The sequence below is a fragment of the Guillardia theta genome (genome assembly GCF_000315625.1).
Source record: "Guillardia theta CCMP2712 unplaced genomic scaffold GUITHscaffold_57, whole genome shotgun sequence".
Taxonomy (NCBI): domain Eukaryota; class Cryptophyceae; order Pyrenomonadales; family Geminigeraceae; genus Guillardia; species Guillardia theta.
The window spans coordinates 325,558-339,957 of NW_005434617.1; the positions used below are offsets into that span (position 1 = coordinate 325,558).

Consider the following 14,400-nt stretch of genomic DNA (forward strand, 5'->3'; position numbering starts at 1 on the left):
GTGCCTTCGGTCCACGTCCTCCACGTCCCCCTCCCTCCTCCTCCTCCTCCTCCTCCTCCTCCTCCTCCTCCTCCTCCTCCTCCTTCTCCTCAGGTGGGGATGAAGCTCTTCGCATTGCCGAGGCGCTTCCTTTCGGACGAGGTCACGTGTGTACAGACACAGCAGAGCTCCCAGGTATCCTCGCTCGTCGCGTCCTCGTCCTCTCCACTGACCGTCACCCGGCATCGTTCCGCCCCTGCCAGGAGTGCTCAAGGAGATTTTCACCTCCGTCTCTGTGAAGAAATCTGACTGAGGGTACTGTCAAGAGTACGTTAGCTATCGAGGACTGAGTTGAGGTCGAACTTGAAACGAATCATGGCGTTTGGAGGAGCCGAATCACACGGTAAAACCCGAGCGGTCGGCGATCCCCTAGTCGGACTTCGTTGCGCCTGAGCCGCCAGCCGATCGGACTGTACTGAGTCCGGGGAGTCACTAGCGCTCAGTCACTAGTAGGTCTGAGTCTCCCTCAGCCGCAGCGCCGGGCCGCCGCAGCGCCGGGCCGCTGTCCGGCCCGGCGGGAAGTAGTAGGTGAGCACGGTAACTGACTCCCATGCTACGCCGCTTGCTTCGGGGCAAGCGGGTTAAAATTTGCATATGCTAGGTATGCAAATGTGTAGTAAAGCCACAACTTGATATAGGGCTGACCTACCCTTGATCTAGAAAAACCCTAAAACCTTTATTGACTGAAAAAGAAACGCAAACCGGAGCAAACATTTAAACAAAGGAGGAGGAGGATAAAGCCTACAAAACCTACCCGAATTGTTTAGCTGAAAATCTTTTCCCTTCTCCAAATTTTAATTGCCCCGCAGCTTCGCTCGGAGGCTCGAGACTGCAACATGATACCACCCACCCACCCCATCAGTTCCCACTGGTCACTGCGGATAAAAGATCAAGGGGGGCGGGGGGGGGTTAGTACGGTGGGGGGTGGGGGTATGATCAATGTATCACAGGGAAGGCAGCAGGGCAGGGATAAGGAGGGGTGGTTAGGCGCAGAATTTGCGAACTCTTCATTGCCTAGCACATCAGCCCTCCCCATGGCCTCCCCGCCCCCATCCCGCTGTCCCTCTCCTCCTCAGCCCAGCACCAAGGTCTTCCTCTTCCCCCGAAGCAAGTCTGGCCGCAAGCTCCTCCCTCACAAGGGAAGGAGACCCCAGGCCTTCGACCTCCCTGCCCTCCAGAGTCACTTCCACCTCCCCCTCCTCCAGGCCAGCGCCGCCCTTGGCATCTCCGTCACGGCCCTCAAGAAGCTCAGCCGCAGGCTGGGCATCCAGCGGTGGCCGTATGAGAGGAGGGACAAGCCTCGACGTAGTCCCTCGAGTAGGCGAGGCAGGAAACAGCAGCGCTCCTCCCCTTCTGTCGCTCGAGGAGGCAGGAGTGCCGCTGTCGAGGGAAGAGGAGCCGGAGGAGGAGGAAGAGAGGTTGGCTGGGAGCCCATCAGCCGGGCATGGATCGAGTGGTACCTAGGCTGCGAGGACGGCATCGAGGAGAGGAATATCACAGGAGTGTAATGTGAGGGGGGATGGCAGAGGAGTCTTTAGATGGTCACATAGGGAATACTTCAGTGTGTCTGCTATCCTGATCGTACCCTGACGTGTTTTGAGGAGTTATAATGAAATGCAAACGTAATCCTTCATCTATTTTTCTTCAGCACATTGACATGTACATACACTGATTGCACGCGGCCGCGCAGGCGCGCAAGTAGGTAAGGGAGAGATGTGAGGCCGGTGTGTGGGAAGCCGCCTGAGAGGAGGAGGAGGAGGGTTGGGATCCGAGAGCAGCCTTCAGAAGTCAGCCGGTCAACGGCTGTTCTGACTCCGATGCCATCCGATTCTTCCGAGGCTCCGAGGGACCGCCGGCAACAAGATCTCAAGGACAAGCGCACTGACAACGTTCAGTGTGAAAGTTGCACTGCCAACGGTTGGCGTGACTGCAGGCGGGAGAGGAGAGTACTAGGGAAGGAAGAGGCATGCCACGTAGAAGAAGCAATGATGCGCGAATCATGGAGTATGGGACAGCACTGTCTTTACTCAAAGTTAAGCCCTGTCAGTCGGACGGTCGGGACAGTCCGGCGCCCCGTACGGTCACTGTCATACCGTACGAGTCACTGAGTGGTGGCCGGTCCCGTGCCCTACCTTACGGTACGGTAGTTCAACTCCGAGTGTTGCCAGGCTGAGCCGGGCAGCGAACTGAGTTGAACTTGGACCGGCCGCCCGATCGGACTCCGGCGCCGCGGTTACGGGTGGGCCCGCCGGCCGGGCGCCGGGGCGCCGCGGGCTCCACCGGGCCCGGGGTGTAGTCGTCTACTGAAGGTTAAGTTAAAAAGCAGTACGAGGACCGACAATCAGGAGTCACCATTTACTCAAAGTGAAGTTAAAATCAGTACGAGGACAATCAGGAGAGTCGAGGAGGCTTGACCCTGACAGGAGAGTCTTCTTTACTCAAAGTTAAGTTAAAAATCAGTACGAGTCATGTCCGATCCGATCTCCTCGAATCCCGGCCGTGTGGGACTCAGTGACTCGTGATCGGAGTCCGGGAATCGGCGTAGCCCCGGTACTAGGACCTCTAAGGCGGATCAGAAGAGCAAATGGGGGGTAGGGGTGGATCAAAGCGCATACTAGCCTCAATAGCTCTTTTAAAAGGTTAACTTGACTACCCCTACTCTGCCCTACCGCCTCCCTGTAGACTGATACGTGCTTGCGACACCTTCCCCCTTGCCCAGCTCACCAGCCCTCCCCCATGGCCTCCCCGCCCCCATCCCGCTGTCCCCCTCCTCCTCAGCCCAGCACCAAGGTCTTCCTCTTCCCCCGAAGCAAGTCTGGCCGCAAGCTCCTCCCTCACAAGGGAAGGAGACCCCAGGCCTTCGACCTCCCTGCCCTCCAGAGTCACTTCCACCTCCCCCTCCTCCAGGCCAGCGCCGCCCTTGGCATCTCCGTCACGGCCCTCAAGAAGCTCAGCCGCAGGCTGGGCATCCAGCGGTGGCCGTATGAGAGGAGGGACAAGCCTCGACGTAGTCCCTCGAGTAGGCGAGGCAGGAAACAGCAGCGCTCCTCCCCTTCTGTCGCTCGAGGAGGCAGGAGTGCCGCTGTCGAGGGAAGAGAAGCCGGAGGAGGAGGAAGAGAGGTTGGCTGGGAGCCCATCAGCCGGGCATGGATCGAGTGGTACCTGGGCTGCGAGGACGGCATCGAGGAGAGGAATATCACAGGAGTGTAATGTGAGGGGGGGTGGCAGATGAGGAGTCTTTAGATGGTCACATAGGGAATACTTCAGTGTGTCTGCTATCCTGATCGTACCCTGACGTGTTTTGATTAGTTATAATGAAATGCAAACGTAATCCTTCATCTGTTTTTCTGCAGCTATCAGAGCTCATAGGATAGCGAGCCCAACACAGGAGTGGTCAACACTCGAAATGTGGACAGCACACAAGGATAGCCTCTACAACTATCCAGACGAAAGACAGTGATTCTCTAACGGCTACTTTGGTTCAGAAGTCGGACCCCTCCGGGACGGCTTCCCTATCAAGCACCGGTGGAGCTCTCCTTTCTGGTAGAAACAAGAACAGGAGCAGCGCATGGACCAAAGGGGCCATAGCGACGGCACGAGGCAGGAAGACTCGTGCAAGCGAGGACCACTACCCCTGGGACTTCCACAGGGCTATAAAAGGATCAAGATCTTCATCTCTAGGTGGTCTGTCTTCCCTCCCTCTGTGTACCACGCATTTCCCTGTGTTGGTGTGGTTGCTGCAATAAAGCTTGATAATACTGTCTAGCACCTTCTGTGTGATCCAGCGGAGGTTCATTGAGCATTCGCTTGGCTTGTGTACAACCCGTAAAGCTTCGGGGTGTAACAGCAGCACATTGACATGTACATACATTGATTGCATGCGGCCGCGCAGGCGCGCAAGTAGGTAAGGGAGAGATGTGAGGCCGGTGTGTGGGAAGCCGCCTGAGAGGAGGAGGAGGAGGGTGGGGATCCGAGAGCAGCCTTCAGAAGTCAGCCGGTCAACGGCTGTTCTGACTCCGATGCCATCCGATTCTTCCGAGGCTCCGGAGGGACCGCCGGCAACAAGATCTCAAGGACAAGCGCACTGACAACGTTCAGTGTGAAAGTTGCACTGCCAACGGTTGACTGCAGGCGGGAGAGGAGAGTACTAGGGAAGGAAGAGGCATGGTAGAAGAAGCATGAGACGAACTTCCGAATCATGGAGTACTACGGTATGAGACACTGTCCGATCAGTCCGATCCGCCGGAGAGTCCTGGACTGACTCACGGTCCGGCGCCCCGTCGGGCCGCCGCAGTGCTTCGGTGGCAGGCTTCAAGTCACCCGGCGACTCGCCATCAGTGCTTCCTCAGGCTCAGGTCTGGGCCGCGGCTGAGCGGAGCCTGGCTAGCCGGATACGAGTGGTGCCCGGCCCGGCCCCGTGCCCTACACGGTACCGTGCCAGGGTAGCGTTCAACGGTTGCGCCGCAGGAGGCTGAGCCGGGCAGCGAAGTTGACTGAAGGGCCGGGATCGGACTCCGGCGGTGGCTCCACGGTGTCACAGTGTAGGCCCATGTCTCCTCGGATCCCGGCGACCGGATGCTTTTTTTTTTAATTGTTATTATTATTATTATTATTATTAGATGCTCAGTATCCAATGCTTTACTCAAAGTTAAGTTAAAGATCAGTACGAGGACAATCACGAGAGTCGAGGAGGCTTGATGCTTTTAACAATAATATACGTCGGAATCGGCGTAGCCTCGGTACTAGGACCTCTAAGGAAGAGCTCTTAAGGTTGACACGGACTACCCCTACTCTGCCCTACCGCCTCCCTGTGTTACTATGTTATCCTAGACTGATACCGTTCCCCCTTGCCCAGCTCACCAGCCCTCCCCATGGCCTCCCCGCCCCCATCCCGCTGTCCCCCTCCTCCTCAGCCCAGCACCAAGGTCTTCCTCTTCCCCCGAAGCAAGTCTGGCCGCAAGCTCCTCCCTCACAAGGGAAGGAGACCCCAGGCCTTCGACCTCCCTGCCCTCCAGCGTCACTTCCACCTCCCCCTCCTCCAGGCCAGCGCCGCCCTTGGCATCTCCGTCACGGCCCTCAAGAAGCTCAGCCGCAGGCTGGGCATCCAGCGGTGGCCGTATGAGAGGAGGGACAAGCCTCGACGTAGTCCCTCGAGTAGGCGAGGCAGGAAACAGCAGCGCTCCTCCCCTTCTGTCGCTCGAGGAGGCAGGAGTGCCGCTGTCGAGGGAAGAGAAGCCGGAGGAGGAGGAAGAGAGGTTGGCTGGGAGCCCATCAGCCGGGCATGGATCGAGTGGTACCTGGGCTGCGAGGACGACATCGAGGAGAGGGATTGCGGGAAGGAACTCTTATGTTGAGCATGTTTCACATGCGTGGACAGCAAGAGCAGCTATGAAAGACATCGATTCTCCTGTACTGGTAAGATTGGCAATACTCGAGGAAAAGTCAACGCACGAGGGAGGTTGGTTGTTTGCCTGGCCTATAGAAGAATCTGAGGCAACTCCTTGAGTTGGTATGTGCCACAAAGCTGTTTTATGTTTATGATGCTTCTCGAATAAACTTCATATTGCTTCATATTGACTACTCTTCACCATTGTGTCACAGTGTAATCCGGCTGAGGTGCTTTGAGCACTCGTAAAGCTTCGGGGTGCGACACAATCAACGGAAGTGTTTCTTCAGCACAGCCTCCGTGACGATCATGTGACAGCACTCAGTGACTCCCGTGGATCATCCGGCCGGACTCCGGGATCACATCCGCGCAAGCGCACGGGGACTGAATGAGCCTCTGGCAGCCTCCGAGGCTCCGAGAGGCCCGGCAGGCTCAAGTGCCAGGCTCAGCTCGGGGGATGCCAGTGACGGCTCGGACCGTCGGGGCCCGGGCCGTCGCCGTCACTTGAATGCCAGTGAGCCCCTGGCGCCGGCCCGGGCCCGCCGTGAGGGCCCGCCGGGCGCCCGTCCGGAAACCGTCCGGTATTCCCGGAGTTCAACGCCCGGCCGCCCGGAACTTCCGAAGTTGGTGGGCCGCCGGGCCCCGCCGGCCCGGGGGAGCCCGGGCCTTGAGATCACGGTTGACTCACTGTTCACCCGTCTTTTCTGATCACTGTCACTGTCAGTTTCCGGGCCGCGACGGTGCCAACTGCAAGCCCAGTTGCTTGCCAGTGACTGCGAAACTCGGAAGCCGCGCCACGAAGGTCCCGGGCCGGGGCCGACTCGGCCTCCGGTACGCCGGATTCAATCAGTCACTGAGTGATTTCAAGTGACATTACCCGCACAGCCTGCCGCACCGAAGGGCTCGCCGCGTCAAAGATGAGGCTGAGAAGTTCGACGCCGCGATAGATTTCGGCAACCTGAGCACCGAGGACGAATCCGACAAGAATTGAGCGATTCTCTAATCGATTCAGTCAATAAAGGTCCAAACGGTTTGAATGATTGTCCGCCATATGTTTCTCATTACTATGATGTATTCTAGTGACGAGGTGATATCGTGTAGATGGGGTATGATATCCTCTAAAAGCCTATCTAGAAACATGCGCTGAAGGCGGGTGAGGGTGGCATCGTTCCCGAGGGGCATAAGGATGTTGGCCGCCCGGCGGCGTTTTATCTGCCTGTGTGTCAAGGGACTCGGACCCGGAGTCGGACCACGGTACGCGAGGCCCTCCTCGTTCGTGAGCCAGGAGGATGTCCAGCTGCTGGTTATCCTTGCCGATCATGCTGATCACCTCCCACCTCAGCCTGTCCGTCCGCTCCAGATAATCCAACCCGTCCGAGTCGAGCCGCCTGAGTCAGTGAGGTTGAGGGCGATGATTCTTTTTTCCTGCTGCCTGAAAGGGAGGGGTGTGAAGTAGGGGGAATATGGCGGTGGTCAGGGGGTGGTACGGTCTTAGTTCTTGGGCGGGAAACCATCAAAAGTTTGTGGCCGTAATGCTGGGGCGATCTGAGGGCATCGATGAAGAATAGGCAGAGCGAGTAGAAGGCGACAGGATGCAGCAAGGGAAGGGCGGGCAAGCGGCATAAGAGGGGATAGGGATTTGTGTATAGTCTGTCCAGTCTTGATTCCTTCTGTCATAATCCTAAATGTTTGTGACATTGCTGTCTGTATCCAGCTTTGAATGTGTGATGCATTTCTGAAGAAGTTTCTGGATTGATATCGATTTTGTTCATTCGAAATCGAGCTCGAAGTGCTGTAATCATGAGCATTGAAAAAGATGTGTCTGTTATGATCTGACCTGGGAAACTAGGAAAACTCATTACGAGGAACCATCTACCAAATCGAAAAGACAATGTGGAGCCCCAAGACTACAGCGACATGGAGTTTTGGACCCAAATATCGTGCTTGGCAGCCCAGGGGTCAACAAAATATGTATGAAGATGATGCTGAAAACTTTGAGCAAGGAAAACCAAATTTTTTCTCATTCTCACCGTGTGGTCAAGATGATTTGATCAAAGGAAGCCCACAACTCCCAACGAATGAAGATTCCAATTCATTTCTAATGACTTCAACACAATCGTATAGTTGGACTGAAAATGATCAGGGACAAGAGCATCATTCAGTATGGAATCCTTGGCAATCCACCCATGATTTGAATCCGGAGCTTGCAATTCTGAAAATAGACGAGGTCACCTCGTTGACGCAGTCTTGCATACCTCATCCTATTCTACAAAACATTCATGTTCAAACTCAAAATCCAACAAACCCTTTCCTTCCATTGAACAGAACTTGGCATGGTGGATTGTCGAGTCCTTTGCGAACCCCTGAAGAGACAGGAGGCAGAGTTTTGCATGAAATTCAACCTGCGGCAATAACCTCAAATCCTTCTACTCCTGTAAAAGCTAGTTTTGATGTTTGTCTTGCTGTAATTGACTTGAGGACAGAAATTTCCTTTCAAAACATCTATCCAAAATTCCTTATATTTTGAACAAGGCCATCGTAACATAACCGAATTTCAGACAATGCTTGATCAGTCGGGTAAAAATCTGGAGCAGAGTTCAGTATCGATAGATATAATCATACTATGCATACAGATGAAATGGACTTGTTTGCGGGCATCAATTCATTGTGTTTGAATCAAAACGATTCGTCACCGTCACCGATGCCTCCCAAGGTAAACGATCTGTGATATGGCGAATGCTCGCTGTCCTGAATTTGTTCGCATGTTACAGCCCAAGGTCCTTCAGAATACTGACAGTATGAGAACCCGGACCTCAGAAGAAGAAAAATTTGTACAAATGTGTGATGCAATAGTCGTGCGTGCTATTGTTAGCATCGTGAATTCGTTTGGACATGGACCTTTGGAGCAGGGCCGGTTTGTTTGCCCTTTGAAATATACGAATGACACGTGACATATCATGCTGATAGAATTGGGAATGCGCTCAGCAAAGAAGAGCTCATCAGAAATTATATCAAAGAACAACATGGATCTCTTGTAAACTTTTTGCTATCAGGTACTATTTTTGAGAGACAACGAGGTATAACTTAGTATACTCAATAGAGCAAGGCAGAAAGGTTTTCAAAGTATCAGCTGGGATGAACGGGTTGTATACTATGAGCCATCTACCAACAATACTGATAGATTTTGGGCAGATGCTATTTCGTGTCTCTTCTTTAACTTGAAGATTTCTCGGCGATGCATTCTTCCTTGTTTCCGATTGCTGCCTCCGGAATACCCAAGATTTTCCTATGTTTGTAACATGCATTAATCATCTGACATTACAATCAATACAATCATGCGATGTGTACTGGAGACTTGACTGTTCATGTTACATATCTACATTACTTGAACAGTGTCATACTCTTGCCAGGGCAAGGAGCTCTAGGACTGGTAGGGAGTGGCTGAAAACTAGCAAGCTGGGCAGGCACGCATGCGGATCGCGAACTTCATAGATTTATTAAGTTCATACTTGCATGTCCATACTGACAAGATTCTCTTCTCCTTTCTCCCAAGCTGCTGCACAATCAAGACGGACACACAGCAACACAGCAGGTAAGCTCTTACCGTCGGACCATAAATCCTGCCCTCTCGACAGGACGTGAACGATGTCTGTACGATTCGCCTCTCCTACGGCACCGTTAGGTCGAAGGTCGATCCAGCCACGCAAGTCAAAGGGTGAGAGAGTGAGGAGCAAAATCTCACCCTTCATCGAGGACGTGTCGGGGCAAGGGGAGTCGTTGATCTCCGAGTTTAGCTGCTTCACTTGCTTGCGCAGGAGGAGGACTTCTTCCTGGATGGAGACCGAAACCTTCTCCATCCTCCTCATCTCCTCCATGCTGCTATTGTGCTTTGCATGCAGGCCATCGACAACCGCCTGCCATGAGTTTAGCGAGCACAAGCTTGCAACAAGGAGGGGGATGGGGAAGAGCAAGACGAAGGGAAGCGAAAGGAAGAGAAGGCATCACCTTCTTTGCTTCGACACGATCTTGAATCTCTCGCAAAGACGCGTTTCGCCGGCTCAGATCTTGCAACAGCAGCATGCGCTGCTCCACTTTGCTCTGACGCTCTCGGGACAGAGGGATGAAACTCTCTGTGATGTTCTGCCTCTCTGCCGCAAGCTGCTCCAGCTCTTCCTTGGCAGTTCCAATGTCAAGCTGGAGCAGTCGGATTCCCTCCTCCTCGTCCTCCACTCTGGATCGCAGCTGGTCTGCCTCATCGAGCAGGGACTGGAAGTCTAGACGCTCGATCTTCTGGAGCAGCTCCTGCTTTTCTGCCTCCACCTTCCTCATGTACGCCTCCTGCTTCCTCAGATCTTTCTCCACTTCCTGGCAGCGAGCTTCAAGCTCCGAAGTCCGTGCAAGCTCGTCCGCCAGTTCCTCCCTCGAGATCTTAAGCACGTCTCGCTCGGCTAGCAGTGCCGTCCTCAGCTGGAGGAGGAGGGTGTTGCTCTGGACGTAGGTCTTGTTGTGCTCCTCCTCTGTCCTCTTGGTCGCTTCGTGCTTCTCCTCACATATGAACCTGTCAAACTTGACGCACTGGATCTGTGCTGTCCTTTTTCTGAGCTCCTCTCTTGAGTGCAGAATCTTTTTGATCATTGCCGCCTGCTCAGACGTGAACTTGGCCTTGTGTTCCCTCAGCTCCTGCGCATCCTCTTCCAAGCGGCTGAGGGTGGGGAGGAGGCTTGCGATGACCCTCTCGTTCAGCTCGGTCAAGTTCTTCTTCGCCTCAACCTGCATGGCGTTGATGTACAGCTCTCGCTCGAGGTCCTCTTCCAGCAAGTCCCTCTGATCCCGTAGCTGCTGGACGTACGTCTCAAGTGACTCCTTCTCCTCCTCCGTCGGCTTCAGGCCCGAGCTGAAGAGCTCGGACAGATCCTTGTTCCGCGTCACCTCCCTGTCGCAGACTTCGAGGAGGTTCTCCATGCTCTGATTCGCAGCCTTGATCTTCCCATCAACTTCCAGCTCCTCCCTTCTCAACACCCCGAGCGTCTTGTTGAGGGAGTCCTGGCGATGCTGTTGATCGTGGACTTCACCCTGCTTCTCCTTCCTCTCCTTCTTGATCTTCTCCAACTCTCGGAGGCTCGAGGCGACCTGCTCCTCTAGCTCTTCCAACGATTGCTTCCCTTCCTGCACTTCGCGCGTCATATTTACATTATTTACAGAGAGGAGGTGTAGGGAGTTGGTGATCTTCTCCTCCAACGCCTCCAGTTGCTCCAGCTGGGAGAGTAGAGGAGCCCAGCTGCCCTCCGGCAGCTTGCTTGTTGAGTTGTACAGTTCGTCCCTCGTGCGGGTGAGGAGCGACACGAGGGAGAGGGAGAGCTGGTTGTGGAACGAAATGTTCTGGTACTTCTGCACGCACTTCCTCATCCTCGCCTCCATCTCCAAGATCCTCTCCTTCATGCCCGTCTGGCGGTTCCTGTGGAAGGAGGCCTTCTTCGCTGCTATGCCGTCCAGCTTCTGCTTGAGATCGTTCATGATGGAGGAGGCATGCAGCCCAGCCATCGAGTTCTTCATCGCGATGACTTTCTTCTTGCTCCTCTCGTACTCTCCCTCCAGCTTCTTCAAGCTCTTCGATGTTTCCTCCCCTGCCTTCTCCATGTCCTTCACGGCGTTGTGGAGAGGATCTCGCTGGGCTCGCATCCTCTCCAGCTCCTTCTCCTTGAACCGAAGACACTCCACTAGGCCCGTGCGGGCTGCTTGCGCCGCGCTCAGCTCACTTTCTTGCTCCTTGCGAGTCTCCTGCTGCATGTCGTGGAGGTGCAGGAGGAGCTTCTCGGTCTCTTTCTCCTTCATGATCCCTTCCTGGTGTATGGCGAGCAGACGATCCTGCAGGCTCCTCTCCCTCGCCTTCATCATCGCCTGCTCTTCCTCCGCCCGCCGGAGGCCCTCCTCGTACTCCTCCTGCCTCTTCTTCAGCTCATCCAGCTGCTCCTTGAGTGTCTTCACGAGGCGCGACCCCTGCTCAAGTCTTCTGCTCATCGTTTCCTGCGTGTGGCTCGCAACCTCCTGCGCGCTTTGCAGCTCCGCCCTCAGCTCTGCGAGACGCCCTTCGAGTTCCCTCTTCCTGCTTCCACATTCAGCACAACCCTCTCCTCTCCTCTCCTCTCCTCTCTTCCTCCCGGACCTGTCTTGAAGCTTCTCGAGGACTTTCCTAGCTCGCATCTTTGAAGTCTCGTAGAGGGAAGCGCGGTTCTTGACTCTCTCCAGCATCTCGGTGCTCTCCTTCGCCTGCTTGTGAACTTCCTTCCTTGCCTCCTCCAGGTGCTGCAGCTTCTCCTGCACCTTCGCCAGCGCTTCCAGCGCGCTGTCCTTGGACGAGTAGCTTCTCTTCCCCTTGATCAGGTGCACCTCGGCATTGCACTTCCTCAGCGCCTGCTGCAACTCCGTCCTCTTCTGCAGGAGGTCGAAGTTCCTGGCCTGTACTACCTTGAGAGCAGAGGAGAGCTCCCCTGCCGTCGAGAACTGCGAGTAGGGCAGCGGCCTCGCTCCCTCACTCGCCCTCCCCTTCGTCCCTACAGGAGGATGCGGCGCTGCTGCTTCCTCGGGCATGCGGACGTAGGTGACTTGCCTCTGGACCTGGTTGAACCGACCGTCGTTGATGAAGGTGTCCGACCCCTCCAGCACGAGCTCACGGTCTGGGATCCTGTCCTCCCACTTGTACACGTCACCAGACACCTTGATCACGTACTTGTACAGTGCCTTCCCTTCGCTCGCGCTGCGCAGCCGGGCCCGACCGGTCCACGTCGGGTAGGTGTCCTTGGTAGTGGTCAGTTGGATGCCCATTGAAGGGATCCAGGAGCCCAGGGCAGGGTCGCTGCCGCAGACGAAGACCTCCTCGCCGTAGTTAGTGTTGACCGTCACCTGGAAGGTAACCAGGTGCTTCGCCTCCTCCTCCTCCTCGCTCGACTCCTGCTGTTTCCGCGTCGCTCGTGGGGGATTGCTCACTTTCTCACTCCGGACAGTCTCCTCCGCCGTCTACCGTGAGGTGTGAGGGAGGGAGGAGGAAGAGGGCAGGGAGGCAACGAGGTGGAAGTCAAGGAGGTTCAGAAGTTCGTCTCACCTTGTGCCCATGAAGGGGAAGTGTGCTCGAAACCTCCTTCTCCTGCAGGTTGAACTTCCCGTCTTCGCAGACAAACTCGATGACGTCGTTCTTCGAGTTCTCTGCGAGCCAGTCAGGCAAGCGGGCAAGACTACGGCCTTGACTCACCGACTGCATCCTGAATATTCCGATAAAGCTGATGCGGAAGTTTCCTGATAGCTCGCCGTCAAAGAACTTTCACAAGGCAGCTCCTTCGTCACCTGTCGATGACCTTCTCTTCCCACTTGAGCCTGGACCCATCGCGCGAGATCGCCACATACTTGTAGAAGATCGGATTGACGTCGTCCAACACGACCTGTACCAGTGTCGACATCAAACAGGCGCCACCGAGCCTTTCACACAACCTCCACGGTGCCGAGCCAGTTAGGGAACAGAGAGGCTGTTGTCTTCAGCTGCAGCAGCGTCATCTCCCCCACCTCTCTCCCTCAATTCATGTGCGCATGACGTACCTGCAGCCCATTCTGCGGGATCCAACTCCCCAAGGCCGGATGATTCCCAGAGATCCAGAGGGTCTCCCCAAAGTCTGACAGGTACCAGATCTTGAAGCTCAGCCGGACCTTCACTCCCTTCTTTGCCTCGTACAGGCCAGGAAGAGGGGCAGCGTCTGCAGCCGACCCTCCAGCTCCGAGATACTTGCTAAGCTCGATGACGCCTATCAAGTTCTCAGCGTCTGAAGGAATTTCACCCGAACGCTGTGGTGCACTCACCCGGGCTCGAGTTGTCAAGGCTGACTTGAAAGTTCTTCATCTCCTGCAAGAAACCCTGTTGAGAGGGTAAGGGAGTTGAGAGCAAGAGAGTACATCAACCTTGACGGAGATGTTGGGAGCGTTGAGCCCGAGCCTTAGCAACCCATCAGCAAATACACACGCGTGCACAATCTCATTACTCAGCAGTGTGCATTCCATTCTGCAAGGAATGGCCCAGGAGAGAGAAGGAAGGCTTCAGGTTCACGCCATCCAAATGATTCTCCTGCCCTGCTGCCTGTCTTGTTGCCCAGCTCGCTCCCTTCCCGCCTCGATGATGAAACGGCTCAGCCCCTGTCCTGTTTTGAACGATGCCGTCCGACTTTCCCCCTCGCAAGGAGCCGATGGCCGGCAGGCACCTGTGGGATCGGAGCGTCGAGCATGGCCACTTAGGAAATGATTGTTCGCCTCCAGAAAGCACAAAGACGTCCGTCCAGCACGAGAGGAGGAGGAGCGCCACCAGGAATCGCCCCGCAGACATGGTAGGATGTGAAGAGATCAGGTCGTGATGGCTTCATGCTTCTCCAGGTCAAAGCTCGCACGGCAGAGAGGGATCGGCATGCTCTCCATTCATGTTCACGCCTCACCACATGGAACCCCCTCCTTCCAGCCCCCCACAGCAGCTAGCCTCTTACCATGCCGTGTCTCTGAGGAACCTAGTGCCAGGACTTGCGGGTCTCAGAGGGGATCAAGGGGGATCGAACTCTCTTGCGCGGGATTAGATCCACGCAGGATCGGAAGAGAGAGGGGCCTGGAATGCAAATCACCACACGGAACCATCCCACAAGCCGTCCTCCTATCACGCTACATCTCAGGGCTTCAACCTCGTCCTCGTCCTCGACTCTCGCGCCCTTCACTGTGCTCATCCCACTATGTCTTCTGGGTCGTCTCATCCACCTACAGCCCTCTGAGCTCTTTCAAGAGGTTCCCCGACGTTCCTCCTCTCACACCATCACCCTCCTGAACTTTGAAACTAGCCACTGCCCCACCTCCCTACCCGCCTCCTCGTCCCGCCAGTCCCGCAATGTCCATGCTAACAGCGCTGATAATCCAACAGCTACTTGGGTAAGAGCTTCCCCTCCTCGTCCTCCCCC

The 14,400-nt window shown here is 55.4% G+C and overlaps 1 protein-coding gene across 1 annotated transcript; it reads right to left on the minus strand.

Annotated features, from left to right (window-relative positions):
• Positions 1–8,928: 8,928 nt before the first annotated feature.
• On the minus strand, positions 8,929–13,787 carry GUITHDRAFT_112198 (hypothetical protein; the record flags this gene model as incomplete). Its single annotated transcript, XM_005828702.1, has 13 exons — positions 8,929–8,981; positions 9,030–9,092; positions 9,168–9,339; positions 9,431–11,528; positions 11,589–12,439; positions 12,525–12,625; positions 12,672–12,715; positions 12,764–12,858; positions 12,908–12,955; positions 13,013–13,233; positions 13,271–13,325; positions 13,370–13,403; positions 13,450–13,787. 13 exons carry the CDS (start codon positions 13,785–13,787, stop codon positions 8,929–8,931), a joined length of 4,173 nt encoding a protein of 1,390 aa, XP_005828759.1.
• Positions 13,788–14,400: the final 613 nt, after the last annotated feature.